The following is a 23,413-nucleotide window of genomic DNA, read 5'->3' on the forward strand; positions in this document are numbered from 1 at the left end:
ACTGGGCTACTAGTTAGCCGACTCCATTGACTGATGTTCTCTCTCATCATAGTGGCTTCAGAAGCCTTTGAAGATGACAGCTGCAGCAACTTTGTGTCTGAAGATGACTCAGAAACCCAGTCTGTGTCCAGCTTTAGTTCAGGACCAACAAGTCCATCTGAAATGCCTGACCAGTTCCCTGCAGTGGCAAGGCCTGGCAGCTTGGATCTGCCCAGCCCCGTGTCCCTGTCTGAATTTGGAATGATGTTTCCAATACTGGGCCCTCGAAGTGAATGCAGTGGGGCCTCATCCCCCGAATGTGAGGTGGAACGAGGTAAGATGCAGCCCAATTTGTGGATTGTCCATACCTTTGCTAGGGCTCTTCTGGGGTCCCTAGCACTCTGCCTGGCCAGCTTCAATCACATAGAATTTAGGTCCCGTGTCTCCCCTTAGAACAGTCCCCCTTGGCAAGTTCCCACTAGAGAGGTTTGCTTCCTAGCTGTAGATGAGGATGGTAAATCTCGTCTCTAAAGATACACACTGAGGAATAAATGCAGTGTGTCCTCCAGTGCTGGAGAACCCGAGATGCATGGTGGGCGGCAGTGGGAACTGCAGAGGGCCAGTCAGTGCCTATGGAACTCCTGGAACTGTCGGCTCCCATTTAGCAACCTTTGTATCTCTGCAGGAGACAGAGCAGAAGGGGCTGAGAATAAAATGAGTGACAAAGCCAACAACAATCGTGTCATCGGCAACAGCGGTGGTGGCAGGGGCAGGAGCCAAAGCAGCACGTCCCTTGAGGGCCAGGCCTTGGAAACCCGTATGAAGCAACTCTCCCTACAGTGCTCCAAAGGAAGAGATGGGATTATTGCTGACATAAAAATGGTGCAGATTGGCTGATCCACTCAGGGCTGTGGCCCATGTGCAATTCACATGTATACATGAAACTCAAGAAACATCGTGCCAATACTCATTTAACACAAGCCAGACAGTATGCATTTACTCTAAACTGCACTAACCAAGTCTCAGTGACCTTGAGGGCTGAAGAATTTCCCTTTGGTAAGAGCTCTTGGGCTGGTGTGTTTCAGAGCAGAGCCATTGCAGGTAAACTGTGACCAGGGTCACAGCCTTTGCAGAACATTCCCTGTAGCAGCAGTGTGGAAGCAATAACTAGTTTCTGTGAAAGAACCTGAACCAGGAGGAGGACTGGACACTTAGCCAGACTGGGGTCACCAGCCTACATCTCTATCCCCTCTCCCCCCTCTATTTGGGGAAACTGAGATGTTCTTTCCATTATTATCACAGGGCACCAAAATAATTTTAAAACTCACACAAACAAAAACTCAAGTGTTCAGAACACATTGTTCTGACCCAGTGAAAGCTTATAAGCAATGCCAAGAACACAATTCATTTTCATCACCTCGGGTGCTCAGAGGGGGATTTTTAAAAGCATGTCTTCTGGACACCCATTCAAACCATTTCCTAGGAAAGCTACCATGAACTGCACTTTTGGGGGTGGGGTGGGGAGTGAGGTCGCAGGGACATAGCATAGGGGATCTGTGGTTGGGGGGTCTACAGCCTAACCCTGGCCTGCCAGCCAAGGGGGGTTTATTCTGAGAGACGTGCATGTGAAGAGTGGCTGCCACTCTCCTACTAGACTGACAAGAAGTTCACTGCTCTGTAGGTTGTAACTTCTACAATAATTGCGATTATTTAAGGTTTATGCTTCATCTAGTATTCCTTAGAGGAAACTGTCCTTAAAGCTAGGAAAGGGAGTGGGCATGTGCTGGCAGAGGCTGGTAAATAGAAGCAATGGATGTTATACTAATAGTAGTGTTTAGATGCTTAGTGTTTATGGTTATGCATATTTAGAGCACTGTATTTTATTTGTCCTGTTTTATTGATTTGGCTTTTCTGAAGAAAAAAGCAACCCCCCCCCATTTTCAAATTGTCTTTTAATTCTGTCACAGCTTGTAAAATTTAGCCACGTGTGTATAGCTTCATACAACAGTGGTTTCTCCTTTTTTATTGATGGATCCAGTATCCTAATTACAAGGTTATTTTGTACTTGTTTTACTACCTTGAGGGTAATAAAAACTAAGACTTTGTGACTTCAGATGAGAAAGCCCGCTGTTCTCTGTCTTCTGCTCTGGGAAGTCCCCTTGCTCTGTTAAGGGAGACCATAGAATGCGTGGGCGTCTGTCTGCTCTCCTTCTCAGGGAAGGTGGGGAACCCTGGTAACTGAAGTTCAAATCCCAAGGTCTGGATTAGAATTCCACCTTTGGTGTTACAACTGACGAGAGACAGAGGCAGGCAGCCACATGCGACACAGCCCCAAGAAGAGAGGTTCTCCACTTCACTGGTCAGTGCAGTCTCCTGGGGGTGGGTGGCTAACATCCTGCCATATGGTTTCATCTGACTCAGTCTGATTTAATTTGTGGTACACTTGGGCCCTTTTAAAAGCTTCCCAGGTGGCTGGCTCTACAGTGCTTTTTCTTTTGCTTTTTCTTTTTTTTTTTTTTTTTTTTTGGTTTTTCGAGACAAGGTTTCTCTGTGTAGCTTTGCGCCTTTCCTGGAACTCACTTGGTAGCCCAGGCTGGCCTCGAACTCACAGAGATCCGCCTGGCTCTGCCTCCCGAGTGCTGGGATTAAAGGCGTGCGCCACCACTGCCCGGCTACAGTGCTTTTTCTAATAGAAATCTGAGAATATTGGATTTGAATGTATCTGCTACATACTGCAATGTGTTGTGGGGTGAAGTGCCCAGTTAGCTTTGCCTGTTAATATTCTCAGTTGCTGGAGGTCCCTTTCAGCTTTCTTCCCTGCAGTTGAGACACTGCTCATTTTCCCTTCTTATCAATATTTCTGAGGTAAAGTTGTGTAATCTAATGTTCAGGATCCACCACAGGGGATTTCTGGCTCAAGTATCTGTCACCCTGAACACTGTTCCTTACATGTGCCTTTTAAGTGGGAGTCACACAGTAAAGTCTCGTGAGCATTTATCACAGAGAATAGAAGATGGGTTTTCTTGTGTTGGGAAACATAGCATTAAATCCCTACTTGGGCACTGGGGCTTCATAATCTGGCTTCTTGCCTCAGTTCCCTGTCCCATCAGCCTGCCACCTGCTTGTCTCCTACATCAGGAAGGGAATGCACGGCCTCTGCTCTGGCTCCTGTTTCACGCCATCACTTCCTCTCCTAGTCTCCCTTTCACACTTCCTAGTTAAAGCAGTGCCGCTCCTCATCACAGCCTTCCTTTCTCTGCAGTGCTGAGACTCACCCTTCTGAGACTGACTCACTCTCCCACCCTGTCCCCTTTGTCCCCCCCTCCCCCCCACCGTTAGTCTTTGAAGTTACCGTTTCTGAAATTTAGCTACTAACCTCAATTTCAGTTCTTGGCCCTCTTTAGCTCTCTCCTCCCCCACCCAAGACAGGGTTTCTCTGGGTAGCTTTGCGTCTTTCCTGGAACTCACTTGGTAGCCCAGGCTGGCCTCGAACTCACAGAGATCTGCCTGGCTCTGCCTCCCGAGTGCTGGGATTAAAGGCGTGCGCCACCACCACGTGGCTTGGATAATTTTCTTTACTGTGTCAAGGGGCGAGTTTCTTCTTTGAGTCCGAGCATCTATGTGTGTACTGAAACTAGATACCTGAGCCACTCCCTCCTCTCTCTAGCAGTTTCTAATTTTTCCCTTTTTAAAGTATCTGTTCCACTATTGTGCTTCTGGTTCAATGAAGTCACCTTCCTACAACACAGATCCAACTGTCAATTCCAACCACCAATCCCAGCCTGCTGTCCCCACACAGAAAGCAGCTGGGCTGCAGGCTTGTAAAACAAGATTTTTCAGGCTTATTTCCCTGGTTGTAAAAAGAATAGTGCCTATACTTGACTTAACCACTGGGAAGATTAAAAAGAGTGTGCATGATGGGTAAGTTCATAGTAAAAAAATAACTCCTGGCTATTTTCCTATTCTGTATTTTAAACTTCAAGTTCAAATTGCAGTTCTTGAAATTGTGTGTGTGTGTGTGTGTGTGTGCGCGCGCACACACACGTGCGCATCACTGATCCAGCCTTATCTGTACACTTGCAGAATCTCCATGGATGAGCTTGATTACAGGATTCAACACTACTTACATACAGGTCTTCTCTACTGAGTTTTGTTTTTGTGCTGCTGGGGATCAAATCCAGGGCCTTGGACATGCTAAGCCAAGTGCTGTGCTACCTCTCAGCCTTCTATTAGGTTTTCGAGTGCAAAAATTAATCCTTATCCTTATATTTCAAGTTTATGCCATGGCTAAATCAAAAGTCCTAAGAATTTTGCCAAGTGAAATCTCATTGATAAAAACCTTCCAACTACTGAATTAAGGTATCTTTGAAGCATGTATATTCATGTACATCTGTCTTTTACAAGGAACAGTAGATTAACTCAAACCAAGTTCTGGAGGTTAAATTATATACAGTTTCCATAAGTATAAATATTTTATTTCAATTAAAGGCAGTAGAAATCGTTTTGATAATTATAAAGTAGAGACAATGACAGATCCCATCCTATTTTTCAGAACTTTAAAATCTTGAGCATCATTCTGTCCTGATGACTGCTAATGTAAACAAATGGGAATTTACACGACACTAATTCCTGGCAACTCACTTTTTATGAATGCTGTATAACTCGATCACCACATACTAAATTCTCAAGGACTCTCCAAATCCCTATTATGAAAGCACCAAGTACAGAGCAATTTAAAAACTCTACACGCTAAACTTTTATCATTTCCAGTCTCAGAGTACTACATTCACCAACCTGCTAAGAATTAAAAAACAGCAACAGTAAATATACCTCAGTCCTCTCTACAATGAATGACGTATCTAACACTGACAACCTTCATTCTTAAGCCTGAGCATCTTCATGCTAAGCTAAATGGTACTTTTTAAAGCTTTATGATTTCATAACATCTAGGCAACAATAAACATTTAAAGACACAATAGAAAATTCAAATTAGTTATAATGACATGATTCATTTGGTAATCAGTTGCCTAAGATGTACGGTCGGGTTCAACATGAACAGGGTAAACTTACGTGCTCTGTAAAAACAGGAAACATAATGTAAATATCTCAAGATAGTAAAATAGTCTGCTCTTGCATTCAGTGGATCTGTGGCCCTCCTTGTCCTCATCTTGTTTCAGTTCCCTTGTCCTGTTAGCAAAAGCATCTCACAGTGATAGCTGAATCTAATCTGTAATCATATATAATTTTTTATACAAAGTTAGCCCCTAAATACATGCCAACTCTGTATGCACAAAACCATGTAAACAGTACTTTTAGGGTGATAAGGTAATTCTGACTATGTACAATTCTTACCAAACACCATGACAAGTACCAGATTCCACTGTAACATGTTTTTGATTTAATTCCATTCTGATGGTTCACTGTCATGATTTGTCTCTGTCTGAAGAGTTGATGACTGCTAAATATGGAATCCAGTAACAGCTGAGAGTTCTCTATCATTGGAGTTGTGTTGTCTTGATGGGGACAGTACTATTAAAGTCCAAGAAAAAAGGTCCTTCTTGTTTAGGCAAAAAAGTACTAGGGATGATATTAAAGATCCCAGCAGGTATATTTTCCAATTCTAAGTAGCAAAATCCGCACCTATATTCAGGGAAAATGAGAATAAGGTTTATAGAACATCATGTCACATAAAGTATACACTAAACACAAACAAAATGCCAACATTACCTATAGTCACCACTAGATTTCCTCTGAAAGCCATGAGGACCAGGATCTCCCATTATGGAAACTGCTACAACCTCAAATCCAACACTGTATTGCCTAGTATTAAAATCAAACAGCATTGCTATATTAGTAAACAGTTTCAAAGATACATTGTAAAGTGTAGGTGAACTATTAAAGCATGTATATGTATATATGCTTAAATTTTTACCAAAAGGAAACAGTATTCTGAAACTATTTCTATCTAGTTTTGAAATTGAATCCATAAAGACTAATAATGCATTAAGCTTACCTTAAAACGGACTTTTTGCTTTTTGAGACAGGGTCTCAGTAAGTACCCCTGATTGTCCCAGAACTCACTATGTAGATCAAGCTGGCCTCAAACTCAGAGATCTCTCTGCCTCTGCTACCTGAGTGCTGGAATTAAAGGCACTGTGCCATCACTCCAGGCTAAAAAAAATTTTTTTTAAACTACAGGCTCCCCAGGGAATAACACAAAAGATAAGACATCATTTAACATAAATTTCTAAATGAAAGATTGTCATTGTAATTGACAGAAAACCCTACAGAAGAGACGAAAGCCCTGAAATAAAAATCTAAATTCAAAGAATAGTTAGTATACAGCTCGCAGGCATTCCAAGACTCACTCATCACAAAAAAAAATGTTGAACTGCATTTCATACTAGATATTCACCTGCATCATGTTCTAGAAGTTATTGTTTACTTTTAACACTTAGTCTGTAATCTAGAACTGATTTTTAGGCCTGGTGTGAGATAGGTCAAATTACTATTACACATGGATACTGAATTCCATAGCAGTTACTGAAGGCTGACCTCTCCTCTATAATGCCATAATTATCATAAATCCTTTGCCTATGTTTGCACAGATTTGTTTCCAAACTTTGTTCCCTTAAGGTCAGTTTTAATATATCCTCATTAACTTAAAACTAAGGATTTTAAGTTAATAAGGGCATAGCTCAGTGGTAGAGTGGTTGCCTAGCATCCATGAACAAGGCCCTAAATTCAATGTGCAGCACAGAAAGGAAAAAAGGCAGCTACTCATCACAAACCTTGGTCCTCTTAGTTCAATCAGTAACGGTCCAGTCTTATCTATATGGAATTGGTAGATGGGATTATTTTTGTGAGTCTCCTGAAAATTTCCACATCCTCCGGCACTCTGACCACTCCACTTTCCATTAATCTATAAAATAAAGTTTGTCGTAACAAAATTTCACATTCTGATTCCACCATGGTTTTAATCTGTTTCTCTGATCTGTGTCACTGACAGTCTAAGTCTTCATTCAGCCAGCTTGCTTTACTCTACTCCACCTCTCTCTCAATTACCAATTGTTCTCCCTACTAGGAATTCTCCCTAGAATCTCCTGCACATTTATTTTACCTACACTGCAAATTTTCAAATTCTCTTTGATTTCTAACAAGCAAGGCTATGCTAATCCTTGCTCTAGAATTACTTGTTTTTTATTTCCACAGAAACAATGTTGCTCACTGATGATCTTTTATTCTAACCAAAACTGACAAACATTTGTTCCCTTGTATTTCTGTAATATCCCAGAAAGTGTTTTAATGAGAGAATGAAAGGAAATGGATTTCTAAAAGGCTAAAAAGAACAGTGAGATTACAACCCACAGACTTTCTTACCCGTTTTGATAAGGTATATGGTGAAGGGATCTTCGCAAAAGTGAAGCTGCATGCTGAATATACCTAGATTTAAAAAAATGGTAAGGCCCACCAAAGATTATTCTGAGAAACATCATAGGAACTTATCAAAGTGATTAAGAGAATACATTGGATCTATTCTATAGCTAAAATACTAGTCGGGATCAAGTCAGACTTCAGTAACCAGGAACTAGGGGATCCTGTTTTGACTGTCTGTCACTGTGTATGACTCAGGACAGTTTTCCCAGGCCTTGGCTTCTGCAACTGAAGAATGAAGCTCCCAATGTCTCTTTTATCATTAAAAATCCATCAACTTAGCCGGGCGGTGGTGGCGCACGCCTTTAATCCCAGCACTCGGGAGGCAGAGCCAGGCGGATCTCTGTGAGTTCGAGGCCAGCCTGGGCTACCAAGTGAGTTCCAGGAAAGGCGCAAAGCTACACAGAGAAACCCTGTCTCGAAAAACCAAAAAAATAAAAAAATAAAAAAAAAAAATCCATCAACTTGAACTTCTTACATGTGACAAACAAATCTATGTACAACAAAATTACAGTGAACTTCACAGCAATGTGAGAGCAATATAAGTAAAAACAGTTCAAAATTGTTTTTTGTTTTCTGGAGGCTTAAGACAAGGTTTTAAGCTGGCTTTGAACTTGAGAGCCTCTTGCCTCTGGGATTTACAGGTGTGTGCTGCCACCTACATGCCCTATTGAAAGTTGTCAATTGCACTTATTAATCTAATATACCACATTATCTCAGGAATAAACCATCACTATGAAAATGTGTCCATTCAAAATGTTATTCAAAGTGAAGTACAACTCACATTTTTAGAGGACACTAATTATTTAATAAACACATAAAAACAGAAAATGATTTTCAGAAATAATTTTTTCCCTAGCACTTTAGAAGCTGAGGTCAGAGTATATGAATTCAATGCCAGCCTCGGCTACATAGTGAACTTGAGGCCATACATAGCAAGACCGTATCTCAAAGAAAAATCCTCAAATAGCCCCACATATAACGCAGGACGTGTCATAGACTCTGTATTATTGTACTTTGTCACTGCATGGTTGGTTCATGGCTGGTGAATTTCTTACCCGCACTGTGTAATGAATTGTGTTCTGTTTTTCATACTGAGAAACCACTAAGGTAAAGGTGTGAGTCCCAGGTGTGGTCAGCTTTATCTTAGTCAGGTAATGAGGACTGTTGATCCGAATCCCATCAATGTATGGAGGTGGGTCAGCTGCACAGACAGTGAGTTTACAGAAAAAAATTTCAGAGCCAGGATTAGCTTCTTTTGAGGTTAACATTTTTTTTTAAAGACACAAAAAAGTATATAAAGACATCTATTTAGCTTCCCCCCCCCCCCCCCCGCCAACTTAGAACTAAATAAACCTTGGAGGATATTAAAAATAGCTTCTTAAACAAAGTCCCTCTTAACTACTAATCTTCCTTTCACTAATGATTTGGTGGGGTTGATTTTTAAAGGGTTTTTTGAACAGTGATTTGGGTGTGTACACACAAGTGGAGGTCAGAGGGTAACCTGAGGGAGTCAGTCTCCCCTTCCACCATACAGGTGACAGGGATTGAAACTCAGGTTGTCCTAAACTTGGCACCCACCACCTTTATCCACTGAGCCATCTCACCAGCCCATGGGCTAAGTTTTAATCCGTGTCTGTGTTTATTCTTTTGTTAATGGAGAGCAAAAATGCCTGTTCTAATGTGATGAAAATAAAACTGTAACCCTGGAAGTATCCTGAAAAATCACTACACATAAAAGAGGGAACACTGTTTAACTAAAAAACAACTTATAGTTTTAAAAGTAAAAGGGGTAATACATGTATTTGAAATTATAAAGCCATATAAAATTTTCATGTATGGAAAATAATTGGGTTTTTTTTTTTAGTTATATAATGATCGGCATTTGAAAATAGCTAGTTTGACTTGTACTGACCATGTGTCATGCCAACTGCAGAACTGAGAGATACGGACTGGTAAGGTCAATAACCAGTGTAATGGTGAAGAATTCATATTGTCCTCTATGACTGAACAAAAGTAGACATCAACTAATTCCAATCCTCTCTAGAGCTACCTTTCTGACTAAGCCTGTTCCTGTCAAGGTCAGCCTGTTCTTGTCAAGGTCAACAATGACTACCAGATGCTAAGTCTAACTGCATCTTTTCTGACCTCTCAGACAGCTTCTTGCTGTTTCCTATAGAGGTGTCCTTTCTTTTTTCTCTTGGAATACATCCTTTGCTTAGGTTATATCAAACCTCACTGTATCGTCAATTGTTTTATCAAGCATCCTGATCAAGTTTTTCAGTAATAGTACCAACTCCTTTGCACAGCCTCAAGATGTATGAGAACCTAAAGGTCAGGTCCTGGGCATTCAACTCTATTTATAGCTCTCTTCAAAAAGGATTTAGAGAGTACAGGCTTAAAATGCTACCCATATGCCTCTGCCTCATCAATCTGCATCTCAAGTCCTTACCATGCCTCATATCCCTACTCAAAAATCAATTGCCCACTTAGCATCCTTACCTGAAAATCTTACTGCCTCAAATTTAACAAGCCAAAAATTAACATCTGATTTTACTCTTATAACATAATCTGCTTCCTCCTTGCAATCTGACCAGTTCTTACTCAACTTATTAACTACTATACCTTACTTTTACTAACACACACACACAAAAACTATAATCATCCTGGATTCCAGGGTCCCCCTACAGCAGCTCAGCAAGTCCTGTACAATAGTACTGAAACTGAAATGCAAATCTGTTCTCTTACTCTACAACAACCCAAGTTCAAACCATCATCATTTCTCAAATAAAACTGCTTCACTGTGGGCTGTAACTAATAAATGCTTAGAAGAAACTCAATGCTTTTAAAACACAAAATCAAGCCATGTCATTTTCCCTCTGTTCTCTTTTTGGTGGTTTATAGACCTTTGCACCTCCTAGAAATTAAGTTCCAATGATATGTACAAGAACATATAAACCCAAATTCCAAGAATTTCAAAATTAAAAACAAGACCTAAATACCCAACCTGTTTTACTGGTTTTTATTAGTTCAACAGCATAATTGTTATTGATTTCCATATGCCATCTACATACAAATCTTTCATTTTCAACTCAATTATCTAAATAAGAATGTTTCAATGTCTGCTCAGCAGAACTTACCTGGGTAATAAACTTTCTTGCCATCAGTCTTGTACACAACCATTGTGATAAACTCACGGTTATTTGCAAAGTCATCCTAAAATTAGAGAACCAACCCAAGGTGGTTAGGAAAATAGACTCAAGATGTTCCCTATTCTAAATGCTCAGTAAACTCATTTTCAAGAACACTCAGCTACTTAACTTCTAAAGAAGCCATGCTTTTCTGAATAAATGACTACTATATGAATTAAGATTACAATAAACCTTTCTACAATCAAAACTAATGATCCAACCTTTCCAAATCCCTTCTAGAATATTCTAATATTAATATTCATAACTTCTAAAGTATGTATCAACCTTCATATACTCACTGAAAAGCAAACTGCTCCTTTAGAGAAGTTTGAGTAAGACTTAAATGTAAAATTATGGAATAAGGAAAGTTACCTGATGATAAAAATCATTTACTTGAGAAAACATTATTTTCAGACCACCCATATAAATGGAACTGGCTAGTAATAACTGTGGATCTAACAGTTAATTATATTTGAAAGAATTTCTGTGTGGTGAATATGTCATTAGAAGGTATCCTTACCTTGTCTGTTATGTGTCTACTAAGCAAAACCCAAACTGCAGCACCCCCTTGTGGACACTGCACCTCCAATTTGTACTGGGGGTTGTTAGCCAGGCTATAAGCATCTTTCACAGGTCCTTGTTTAGCATCCCAAGTACTGAAAGAAAAATCAACAAAAAGACAGCAATGATTAAATTTCTTATACAACTAAACTTCTTAAAATATCTTAATAAATCTTTTGCCAGGCAGTGGTGGTGCACACCTTTAATCCCAGCACTTGGGAGGCAGAGCCAGGTGGATCTCTGAGTTCAAGGCCACCCTGGTCTACAGAGTGAGATCCAGGACAAGCACCAAAACTACACAGAGAAACCCTGTCTCCAAAAACCAACAGTAAATGAATAAATAAATAAATAAATCTTCTTTGATATTTACTTATTTTTTATTTTATGTACATGAATGTTTGGCCTACATGTATAATTTATATGTTTGGCCTGCATGTATATATGTGCATGATATATATGCTTGATGCCTGTGGATTTCAGAAGAGAGCATCAGATCTTCTGGAACTGGAGTTAACAGATGATTGTGAGCCACTATGTGGGTGCTGGGAATTAAACCTGGGTTCTCTACAAGAGCAACAAGAACTCTTTTTTTTTTTTTTTAAAAAACATTTTCTTTTTATAATTTATTTAACTTTATTTTATGTACATTAGTGTGAAGGTGTCAGATCTCCTGGGACTGGGGTTACAGTTGTGAGCTGCCATGTGGGTGCTGGAAATTGTATCAGGATCCTCTGGAAGAGCAGCCAGCTCTTAAGCACTGAGCTATCTCTCCAACCTGCAACAAGAACTCTTAACTGCTGAGCTGTTGGGGTCCACAGAGGTTTCCTAGTGAGATCTGAGCTTGCTTTACACAGCAGGGCTGCATCAGAGGATGGCTTGACCACATGTGTGGTTAACAGGTGTTTGGAATGTTCTGCACTTGGCTGTGCTAGGGGGAGATCTGTTGCTCCTCCCCTCCTTGGCATTCCTTTAAAAGCCCTTTAGAAGAGACAGAAGGGGCTGGTGGGTTTTGATCCAAGCCCTCCCGAGGCTATCCTGTGTTTCTGTCTCTCTCCTCTATATTTCTATTTACAGTATTTCTCACTTCTCCCTCCTCAAGAGTACCCTGGGAGAAAAAGTGAGAGCTGGTCTCCCTCAAATGGTGCCAGGAAGAGGGACCAGGGACTTGGCGAAAGAGGAATTAGAGGGCCCTTTGGGAAGTTAGGGCATGTCCGATTATGGAAATTAAAGTGGGGTAATCTATTTTGGGGAGTGAAAGGGGCTGAAAGATGCTCTAGTGAGGCTGCAGAGTAGATTTCTCTCTATTAAGGTTTCTTTCTCTCTTTCTCTCTTAAAATTATATCTATAAAAATTAAGAAAAAAATGTAAGGTAGTGTTGGAATATAATGTAGAAAAAACTTTAAAAAGTAGAATGTAGGAATATAGCGTAAAGAAAACTTAAGATAAGCAACAAGATAGAGGAACTATGTCCTTAATTTTCTAACTATGGGGCTAGGAATGCAAACTGGGAAAAATCAGAGGAAAAAAAATCTATCAAAGAGGAGAATAAATGGGCAGAAGAAAGATTCCTATGGAAACTTTTGGCCTGTGAAAAGTTCCAAGTGGTAGAGGAAAGAATTTTCCTTGAGGCGTATGTGGGAGAGACAAAACTTTCCTCTCCACCAGCAGTGCCTGAGAAAACTTGTACACCACTATTCAAACAGGGTCCATTTCCTCTTGGCCATGAAGTCAGGAGTTTAGAGAACAAAAGTCTTGGGAAAACTTGGTAGTCTTTCTCTCTCAAAAACTAAAAGCTTTCTTGGGAAAAAAAAAAAAAAAAACTTAGCAATATCTCTCTCTAAAAAACTAAAAAGCTTTTCAGATCTTTCTCAGATTTCTTTTTCTGCAAGGGCAAAACTTTAATTTACCTAGAAGTAACGTCTATGAGAAAATCACCTGTGGTTTGCTCTCAGAAAAAACAAAAACACACCTCTTGGAACAGGGCAAAACCTCTCTCCTAGTCTTTCCTTAAAGCCAGTAAAAACAGCAGCCAGAAATCCCCCTGCAACTAGAACCTAGCCATAGACACTCGGGAGAGTTTAGGCAGAGAGCCACTGAAAGCCCAACAGGGCAACTTGGGGAAGCTGCTGGCTGGGAGGAAGCAGTGAAGCCAAGCTGCTGTGGCGGCGGCGTTAGGGACTCTGTGTCTGGGGAGGAAATAAGCTAGGACAAGACAAAAATCTACCTGGGAAAGAATCTATCTGAAAGGGCTATGAAAAAAGGTTTATTTTAAGTACTTTCACTCTTTCACTAACCTGGTAAAGGCGGTAGAGCAAGTCCTGAGGAAATTTTGCTTCAAGCACAAAAGTGCCTGCCCTAATATATTCGAGTGGGTGAGTACAACTCAGCTCCGGGACAGTATCAGGAAAGAAAAACACCTAGCAATGCCAGCTCAGGGAGAACAGAAATCTCTCGATCTTTGGTGGTAAAAAAGCAAAAATCTTGAGTCAAAAATCTCCCATTGCAAAAAGCAAAAGAAGTGTAAAAACAAATCTTGTAAAGGGACCTGAAAAGGAATTATGGGAAATATAGTCTAACAGCAGGCCGATATAGAGAAATGCACTATGGGAAATGTAGCTTTTCAGATCTAAATGGCAGTACTGCACAAAGACTGTTTTTTTTTCAGCTATAAATGAAGTTTTTTTCCCCCAAAGCGCTGCTAGAAAACTTAGCTTTACTTCCCAAAAACTAAGAACAGACAAACAGTTTGCCTCTCAGGAGATAGTTAAAACACTAATACTGTTTATCAACAAATTATTTTAAAACCTTTTAGAAAACAAGGGGAAAAATGGTCCTTATATTGGGAGATGGCTTCAGGTGTGAAAAAGGCTAGTGGGATTGAGTTGGGCTTAAGATTCAAGAGAGAAACATTGACATCATTAAAAAATTATTATGGTAAACTTAAAAAAGTAGCTTTAAAAAATTAAAAAGAGGGAAAATTTGTACCCTCAGGAGCTTGCAGTCTGTCTGAGAGTTTGGTGAGGGGTGTGGAACAGAGGAATGTCAGTGCCAATGAAAAGCTGAAAAGAAATGGAGCTCGGAGCCACACCACTTTTGTCTCACTAGCAGCAAATCAATGCAGGCTCCTTTAAGAGAAAGATAGTGCCTAATAGCAGCACAGAGAGTTTTCTCTAAGAGCTTTACAGCAGCTCAATATGGTAATTTCACCCTCATCCTGAGGCAAGGCTTTTCAGTAGAGCAAACTGAAAGTTTTGCTGTAACAGAAACATTTGTCTGAATTGTAGCACTCAGTGGAGCTGCAATGAGTTGGGTAAAGGAACACCCCCTAGTTAGTGCATCTCTGCAGGTTCCAGAACAGCTGAGAGAGCTTAGTGAGAAAGGTGACTTTGGGGGAGTGGCATTGTCCCAAGAGTGTTACAACCCCCTAGCAACAAGTGTTACAACTCCATAGCAACAGCACTCACTAAATCCCAGGGTTGAGGGAGTTACTGACAAATTAGGCTCTTGTTTCCAACTGTCAGGAAAACTTTCAGAATAATATCAAAGATGACTATAAACTCTGAACTTTAGAAATGATTTGCATACTTCTTGTCTTGTTAATAGTTTAGCTAAGAAATCTCTTCCAGATGTTAAAAAGTCTTCTTCTAAATGTTAAATCTCTTCTAGATGCTTGCTAGTGTAAGTTAGTTTTGTTAAGATTCTTTCTAGATGTCTGTATAGTTGTATAGAATTTCCTCTTAAATATAAGTTTGGTAAATAGTTCTTCTAAGAAATCTCTTCTAGATATGTGCTAAAGTTTGTAAAATAGTTTCCTTATGAATGTAAGTTTATAAATAGATCTATAGAGTTTCCTCTTGAATATAAGTTTATAAGAAGTATAAATAAGTAAGCTTGTAAAGAGTTGTAAATATGTATAGTGGTAATAGTCCAGTTAAGAGATTTCTTCTAAAGTTGTAAATATGTAGTAAATAGTCATGATAGTTGTAAATATGTAATGTTTATACTAGAATTATGTTGATGTTAATGAACCAGAGTTTTGTAAAAACTAAGGGAATCTTTAAGTTTGAAGTAGTTTATCTGATGCAGTTTGCATCAAGAGTTTATTGATTTAAAAAGGGGCTTGGCACAGCTAAGGCTATTATAGACATCTTAAGACCTATTCCAAAAAAGATATATGCCATCTTGATCATCCTCTACTCCTGTACTGGGAGGTGTGGCAGCTATAGAGATCACTGTGGATGGTTTTAAGCTCAATAGGAACCAGGTGAGAGCTAAGTTAAGCTCAGTGCTCCCTCTTTCCAGTGGCTGAGAGTTAGAGACAGGCAACTTTATCCTGATGGCGTCCAGCCTAATAAAGAGTATGCTTGATGGAAAGCATAGCTCCATGACAGGTAATGGAAGAATAATCATAGAGAATGACCTAAGACAGATCACAGTCTATCTGAGGGGCCTAAGGGGCTCTTTAAAAAATTTAGGGGGAATTGTTGGGGTCCACAGAGGTTTCCTAGTGAGATCTGAGCTTGCTTTACACAGCAAGGCATCATTAGGGGATGGCTTGACCACATGTGTGGTTAACAGGTGTTTGGAATGTTCTGCACTTGGCTGTGCTAAGGGGGAGGTCTTTTGCTCCTCCCCTCCTTGGCATTCCTTTAAAAGCCATTTAGAAGAGACAGAAAGGGTTGGTGGGTTTTGATCCAAGCCCTCCCGTGGCTATCCTGTGTTTCTATCTGTCTCTCTCCCTCTGTATTTCTATCTCAATATTTCTCACTTCTCCCTCCTCAAGAGTACCCTGGGAGAAAAAGTGGAAGCTGGTCTCCCACACTGAGCCATTTCTCTAACCCACAGCTAGACTTTAAACACTACCTTAAAAAGGGGTGTGTTTCAAATGCAATTAAGCTATCAGGAATTTTAATTAATTAATTATTATTTTTCAAGACAGGGTTTCTCTGTGTAGCCTTGGCTGTCCTGGAACTCACTATGTAGACAGGCAGGCCTCAAAGCTGGAGATCTGACTGCCTCTTCCTCCCAAGTGCTGAGATTAAAGGCATGTACCACCATTGCTAGGCATAGCTATCAGGACTTTTTTGTTTCATCCTTTCAAAAACTTTTGGTGTAATAAAGTAACAGAAAAAAATGCCTACTGGGAATGCCAAAAAGAGGGGTTGATAGTCCTTCTAAATTGATCATTGTATTTGAAAATTTTAATGTGGGGAATTTCCAGAACCCACTTTGGGTGGCTCACAGCTGCCTGTAACTCCAACTCCAGAGAATCCAACATCCTCCTCTGGCTTCCCAGGCACTCACGTGAAAAACCTCATTCTCATTCCCCACATAAATTTTAAAATTTTTAAATCTTTCAAATAAAGAAAATATTATGAAGCATACTCATACTCTAAAATGTATAAAAACTTACCTGTGAATGCAAGTTGATTCTTTAAAAAGAGCTGGATTCCAACTCAAATAAACTACATCATAATACTGGCAAAGATCATCCCAGGAAATCCAAAATATTCCTAAAAATTAAATGTCTTTGTTAATCTAAAACATATCTTATTTATCACTATAAATAACTTAAGTAAGGGGCTGGAGAGAAGGCTCAGTGGTTAAGAGCACCTGGCTGCTCTGCAGAGGACCCATATTCAATCCCAGCACCCACATGATGGCCCATAACTCTTTTTCACTCTAGTTTCAGGAATCTGCCTCCCAGGTCACCAAGCACACACATAGTGCACAGATATACATGCAGGCAAAATACCTATGTACATAAAATAAAATAAAAATTAAAAACTCTTGAGACCGGTACATCTCATCTTGAAAAAACAGGTTATTAGAAATGATATTAAAGGGCTGGAGGAGCTACAGAGATAGCTGAGTATTAGTACTTGCTGCTCTTAAAGACCTGGATTTGGTTCCTAACACCCACACAATGGCTCACACCCATCTGTAACTCTAATTCCAGGGGAGTCCTCTTATGACTTCTGCAGGGACTGTACACATCTGGTGCATATACACACACGCAGGAAAACATATACCTAAAAATAAGTCAGTACAGGCTGGAGAAATGCCTTAGTCAATCAAGTGTTTACTGTACAAGCATGAGGACCTGAGTTCCATCTCTAGCACCCGTGTAAAAGCAGGGCATGCCAGTGTGTGTTTCTATTCCCAGTGCTGGGGAGGCAAAGACCGGAAGATCCTGGGGTCTTGCTGGCTAGCCAATCAGTAAGCTCCTTGTTCAATGAGACACCTTATTCTCAAAAAGGTGTAGAGCAACAGAGGAAGCTACCTGATGTTGAACTATGACCTCCATATGCATACACACACAGTACTCATACACCCCTCCCACTCCCAAAATGGTATTAAAGTTACAAAGAGATATTTACCATTATCTATTTTCTGAGCTGTTCGGGGATCAAAGTTTAAATACTTTTGCAATTCTGGGGTCCAGTTTTTCACATCATTTTCACTGTACCTTCCTTTCCAGCGTAAATGGCTCCAAGGATTTTTCAACTGGATAAATCGCAGGCCCTATATTAAAAGACAAAAGAAAGCAAAAAGATTAACAACAAAGGATAATATTAAATTGGAAGAGATTTACCATATTGTTAGTTATAATCCTCTTAGAATAAACTTTGATTACTTATCAAATATAAACTCTTAATTCACATCAACACTTTCTAAAAGGAGAGCATAAAGGAGTAGCAATTCCTGCTAAACTTTCCACAGGCAGATCTTAGGCATCAGACTTCAAGGGCATATGATTGGGGATTTTTATTAATAAAACAGAAAGGGCCCAAAACAGAGTAAGAAATGCAAGAGAATTTTAGAAAAAAAAAATTGGCATATGCTGCAACATATGAATTCTAGTTATTTCCAGAGGAGATAAGCCTTAAGAGAGGTTAAGAAAGGCTATATGGCTCATGTGGAGTGAAAAGCAAGGGGCTTGACCATGGATGTGCCTTAGAGTAAACTATGTACTATTCCCTTCAGGAGAAGACATAGAAATCAAAGAGGAGAGGAAAAGGAAATGAAGATCACAGAACATGCAAGCATTTAGATAGAAACATACACAAAAAATACTTTTAGGAATGTATTAATGAAAGTCACAAAAGAGATTGTAAGTAGTTTTAAGACCGTGAAAAGTCTTATAGGCATAGTAACATTTTAGAAGAAAGTCAAAATTAGCAGGGCATGGTGGCATATGCCTTTAATCACAGCACTTGAAAGGCAGAGGCAGGCTGATCTCTTGAGTTCCAGGCCAGCTAGGACAACATAGTAAGACCCTGTCTTAAAAAAAAAAAAAAAAAGAGGGGTGGGATGGGGATCAGATTTGAGTAAGTGTTTCAAAGACTAAATATAGCAGAAATAAAACCACACACAATAAAGGGCAAACCCAGGAAAGGTTCAAACTTATACACAACTAAAGAACACTAGTTAAAGCTTTCTATTTTAACATATCAAAGATTTGGGCAAAGATCAACTCTGACAGTCTGAGGTTCACAAACAAGCTTCAATTAAGTACAGGTTATAAAATCTGCTCAAGTTGGGTAACAATGCTCACATCTGCAATCTGAAGGGGAACATTATTAGTGAAAAAACTATTACTGGGCCATAGCTTATTTTGTTTACATATACTCCAATAAAATGTCTCAATCTTTACAGAATCACTGTTAAGAAATCAATATTATGGAACTAATGGCACTAATTTGTAACAGAAAGGCTGCTGTTTCACTATCCAAACTTAAATCACATGCCACTATCTTACTATTCTTCACACTGCACTGATACCAACCTCACAGGAGGCTCTAACAAAAGAAGGAGCTCAGGACTGGATAGTAACTGTTAATCACAGCACTTCCTGTATGTAGAAAATTGCAATTCTAAAACAAGCACACCCTTTGGCTTTCCTACTTAACATAAACTTTTTTACTTTTTGCTTTAAGGAATCAATTGTACTGCCATGTTTAAGGAAATAAACAATATTATACAAAATGGTTGGGGTTGGAATCCTGCCTAATTCATAAAGCCCTTGAGATCATAAAGTTTTACCAAGGATTGAGGATTGAATCTATGAGCTCATGTCCACTAGAAGTGCTATGCTACTCAGCTATATTATCCAGTGGAGGACTTAAAGTTTAACTGTTGTGGGAGGCTCAGACTGCCTTTCTTTCCTATACAATCATGTGTCACAACAGCATTTGTCCAGTGATGGAGCTTATATACCACAGTGGTCACATAAGATAATAATGGGTCTGAAAATTCTTGCTGCTTAGTGACACCATAGCCATCCTAATGCCAGCATACAATGCATTATACACATTTGTAACTAAATAAGCTAGGAGGCTTGTTTGTTTAGAACTGAACACACCATAATCACTGGCCAAAATATTATAAATAACAGTCACTACTATTAAGTACTATGTATTTGTTGTTTGAAAGGTCTTATTACATATCTCAGGGTGACTATGTAGCCCAGGCTGCCCTTTAGTTTGCCTCCTCCCCTGTCTCCATAATTCTGGATGTTTTTAAACATTTTTTAAAATTTGTTTTTCTTTTATTGTGAGATTTGTGAAAACAAATCTATTGTACTTGTACAGTCAACTGTAAAGAGTACAGCACATATAATTATGTACAGTGCATAGTATCTAATAATGACAAATACTTCTGGCACTAGTTTATATGCCCCCTGTATTTTTTTAATCATTATTTTAGAATATACTCCTACTGAAAAAGAAAAAAATAGAACCAGGCATGGTGGCACGTACCTGTAATCCCAGTACTTGGGAGGCTGGGCAGAAGGGTTAGGAGTTCAAGGCCAGCCTGGGATACATGGAAAAACCCTGTCTCAAAGAAAGCCTTAACTGTCAAACTGTATGCTGCTGCCTTAAGCTAACAACAGCTTCATACATGTTGTGTCTCCTGTTGTGCCATTTTCTCTTGTGTTTGATTTAATCTGTTATTTCTTCCTGAAGGCCCTAGGAGCAAGACAGACAGAGAGATACAATATTGCCTAGCTGTGTAATAGACCATACCATCTAGGCTTCTGTAAGTACACTCTCATGTCTGCATAACGACAAAATCACAAATTTCTTGAATTATATCCTAGCCTAAATAAAATATTTCTGTGTGCCAATTTAACACTTAGTTTAATTAACAAATAATGGGGTACTGTTTTTTGCTGAATGATCACATCTCTCTGCCCTATTAAGGAAGGGCACTTGAATCTTCTACTGCAGAGAACTTATCAACTTTTCATTTAAAAATAACAATAACCTGAGAAGGAGTAAGGTCACACAAAGACTTCAGCCCAAGGACATACTGAGAAAGATTGTAGAAGGCCTGACAGCATGCAAAGACTTCAAGGAAGAGAAATGCATGTGCACACTGACCCAATGGTATCTCTTATTCCAGCCATCTTCCTATGTTCACTTTCACAGATATCTATCTTATATACCTTAGAGCTTTCTACCATGACTAACCCAAAACACCAACACGCCACCTGGGGCCTTCGTAGCTGTGTACCAGTCTCACTGTGGAAACTTTTATGGAAAAGGAAAAGCTATAATTTCTGTTCTGTTGTCGCTGTCTATACTGTCTATACTGCATTTCATTTTCCACCTTTGCATCTCCTAATTTCCAACAGTAGAAGCCAAGCTGCTTACATTAGTAGAACTGCTCTAAAAGTCTGATCATCATTTTGATACCATAATAGCTTATCAATCAAGAAAAAAATAAAAGAAACTGTAAGGCTTGACCTTGAACTCTCTAATATCCAGAACAGCATAAGCATGTGTAGGAACCAGGCCCCACTTCTCCCCTTCAGCTTCAGTCATCACTCCAGTTGACGCAGTGATAAGGACATCCCCTTTGTGAAATCTGCAGAGGCCCCAAAGACAAGCAGTTAGAGGAAGATGCATTCTCAGATCACATTGTCTTTCATGAAAACTTCCAATGTGAAAACTTTTTTAACAGATGAATTATCATCTCCCCCTGCCACACACACTCCCCTGGAAAACTTAATTCCCAGGCATAAACCTATCAGTGAAGAAGAACAGGTGCTAAATTTTCAGCCTACAAATAAGGATGCAGAGGTCCTTACCAAATTTATCTCTCCAAAGGGCTTTGGCTTTGTTTACCAAATCACAGGGCTTCTTACTTTTGATGCTCTATGTTTGTTACAGTTTGAAGCATTTCCCCGAACCTCCATATAAATTGCCCACTTGCAGTTTAAACTCTCAAGACTTCTTTTCCCACCTTCCCTGAGACTTGATAAGTTCTTAGCAGGAGCAAATGGTTTTTCCACATTCCACATTCCATATTCAATTACTTTGGATTATCTAAAATTTGGATTAACTGTGTCCATGACTGAGGATAACTAAGGCTGATGGTAACACACACATAAAGTGATTGCTCCTGCTGGAGGGAGTGTGTGCAGAAGTGATCCCAGCACTCAGAAAGCTGAGGCAGGAGAATTACAAGTTGGAGGTCCATCCACACTTCTGAAAAAAATAAAAGGTGACTGCTGTGGGATAATGCTTTTGTACACTGGTTTAATAAAACACTGATTGGCTAGTAGCCAGGCAGGAAGTACAGGCGGGACAAGCAGACAAGGGGAATTCTGGGAAGAGGAAGGATGAGTCGGGAGACGCCAGCCTGCCATCCAGGGAGCAGCATGTAATGGCATACAAGTAAAGCCATGGAACATTTGGCAACATAGATGAACAGAAATGGGCTGAGTTTAAGTGTAAGAGCTAGTCAGTAGTTAGCCTGAGCTAATGGCCGAGCAGTTTTAATTAATATAAGCCTCTGTGTATTTACTTGGGTCCAAGCAGCTGCGGACCGGGTGGGACACAGGAAAACTCCAGCTACAGGTGACAGCTTCTACAATCTCTACCCTAAACATAGCGTGATGCCCTTAAACAGCCTTGGTTACTTCAGAAGGAGCAGGGGAGGGAGGGAGGGAAACACAATTACCTTTGATAAAGCATTCTGAATGAATTATCCTTACTGAAGGTCTGGCTATCTGAATGCATTGCAATCCTTTCTGGTATCCACCCAGTCAGTGCATGCAGATCAATATTCTGAAATATAAACACAATTCCAAACCGTCAGTGTTTTAGGCTGTTAATAAATCCCCAGGAAAGCTACTGATTTGGCACAATGATCTTTTTTTTTTTTTTTTTTTTTTTTAAAGATTTATTTATTACGTATACAGCATGTATGACTGCAGGCCAGAAGAGGGCACCAGATGTCATTACAGATGGTTGTGAGCCACCATGTGGTTGCTGGGAATTGAACTCAGGACCTTTGGAAGAGCAGTCAGTGCTCTTAACCTCTGAGCCATCTCTCCAGCCCCTGGCACAATGATCTTGATAGACATAAATCTGAAGACAAAGTTGCTTTTCTGCTCTCTGATCTCAAGAGAATTTTTAAAGAAGATTTATGTGTATGGGTATTTTGCCTGCATGCATGTCTGCACCACATGTGTGCCTGGTGCCCATGGAGGCCAGAAGAGGCATCGGATCCTCTGGAACTGGAGTTACAGACAGCTGGGAGCTGGGAACAGAACTCAGGTCCTCTACAAAAGCAACAGGTGTTCTTAACGGCTAAGCCATCTATCCAGCCCCATAAAAGATTTTATTGGTAAATATGGTAAGACTCGAAATGCAATGCAGAGACTGCCATGATGACAAGTTATTTACCATGCAGTAAGTTTTTACAACCAGACAGTCTGTTCTAACATGTTACACACACTCCTACTCTTTCTTTCTCTAAGCTGAATAAAAAGGAAATCAGTTAGGTGGGCATGATGGAGGCAGAGGCAGACAAATCTCTATGAGTTCAAGGCCATCCTAGTCTATATAATCAGTTCTAGGACAGACAAGGCTATATAAAGAGACACCATCTAAAAAACAAAAACAACAAAAAAAGGCAATCAATTACAAAGCTAAACTAAAAGTATCTGAAAGAAAGTAACTGAATGTGCAGGTTGAAAGTAAAACTGTTAATATTTATTTCATTTAAGCATGACCTTGACATTCAGTACCTTGCATTGTAAGATCCTGAAGAGTAAAGAAGGACTAGTATTAGGCAAGGAGACTTATCAAGTACAAATGATGGGTGATTACCAATTTAAAAAATTTATGTTTTCTATGCACACAGGGTCTTCTTATATCTCCTCCTGAAGTCACTACGTAGCCCAGTCTGGCCTCAATGTTGCAATAATCCTACCTAAGCCTCCCAAGGGCTAT

The 23,413-nt window shown here is 39.8% G+C and overlaps 2 protein-coding genes across 4 annotated transcripts in view; one reads left to right on the top strand and one right to left on the bottom strand.

Annotated features, from left to right (window-relative positions):
- Window positions 1–2,092, top strand: part of Sh3bp5 (SH3 domain binding protein 5) — a 67,793-nt gene extending 65,701 nt beyond the window's left edge. The window contains exons 8-9 of the mRNA XM_059273896.1: window positions 53–313; window positions 665–2,092. Coding sequence (XP_059129879.1) covers window positions 53–313; window positions 665–876 — 473 coding nt within the window. The 3' untranslated portion in view covers window positions 877–2,092. The remainder of the gene's footprint in view (window positions 1–52; window positions 314–664) is intronic.
- Window positions 2,093–4,417: 2,325 nt separating this feature from the next.
- Window positions 4,418–23,413, bottom strand: part of Capn7 (calpain 7) — a 45,016-nt gene continuing 26,020 nt past the window's right edge. Inside the window, exons 11-22 of one of the 3 annotated variants that reach the window (XR_009381307.1) lie at window positions 22,137–22,243; window positions 20,918–21,038; window positions 17,546–17,690; window positions 16,579–16,678; window positions 11,125–11,260; window positions 10,554–10,629; window positions 8,472–8,617; window positions 7,360–7,422; window positions 6,771–6,901; window positions 5,707–5,799; window positions 5,332–5,619; window positions 4,418–5,206 (exon numbers count right to left, since the gene is read on the bottom strand). Coding sequence is in view for 2 of the 3 variants with exons in the window: in XM_059273894.1 (XP_059129877.1) it covers window positions 5,475–5,619; window positions 5,707–5,799; window positions 6,771–6,901; window positions 7,360–7,422; window positions 8,472–8,617; window positions 10,554–10,629; window positions 11,125–11,260; window positions 16,579–16,678; window positions 17,546–17,690; window positions 20,918–21,038; window positions 22,137–22,243 (1,263 nt within the window). In the remaining variant the exon portion in view is untranslated. Of the gene's footprint in view, window positions 5,620–5,706; window positions 5,800–6,770; window positions 6,902–7,359; window positions 7,423–8,471; window positions 8,618–10,553; window positions 10,630–11,124; window positions 11,261–16,578; window positions 16,679–17,545; window positions 17,691–20,917; window positions 21,039–22,136; window positions 22,244–23,413 lie in introns of all 3 variants that reach the window. The other 2 variants (XM_059273894.1, XM_059273895.1) reach the window with 2 other exon arrangements.

The sequence above is a fragment of the Peromyscus eremicus genome, chromosome 9 (genome assembly GCF_949786415.1).
Source record: "Peromyscus eremicus chromosome 9, PerEre_H2_v1, whole genome shotgun sequence".
Taxonomy (NCBI): Eukaryota; Metazoa; Chordata; class Mammalia; order Rodentia; family Cricetidae; genus Peromyscus; species Peromyscus eremicus.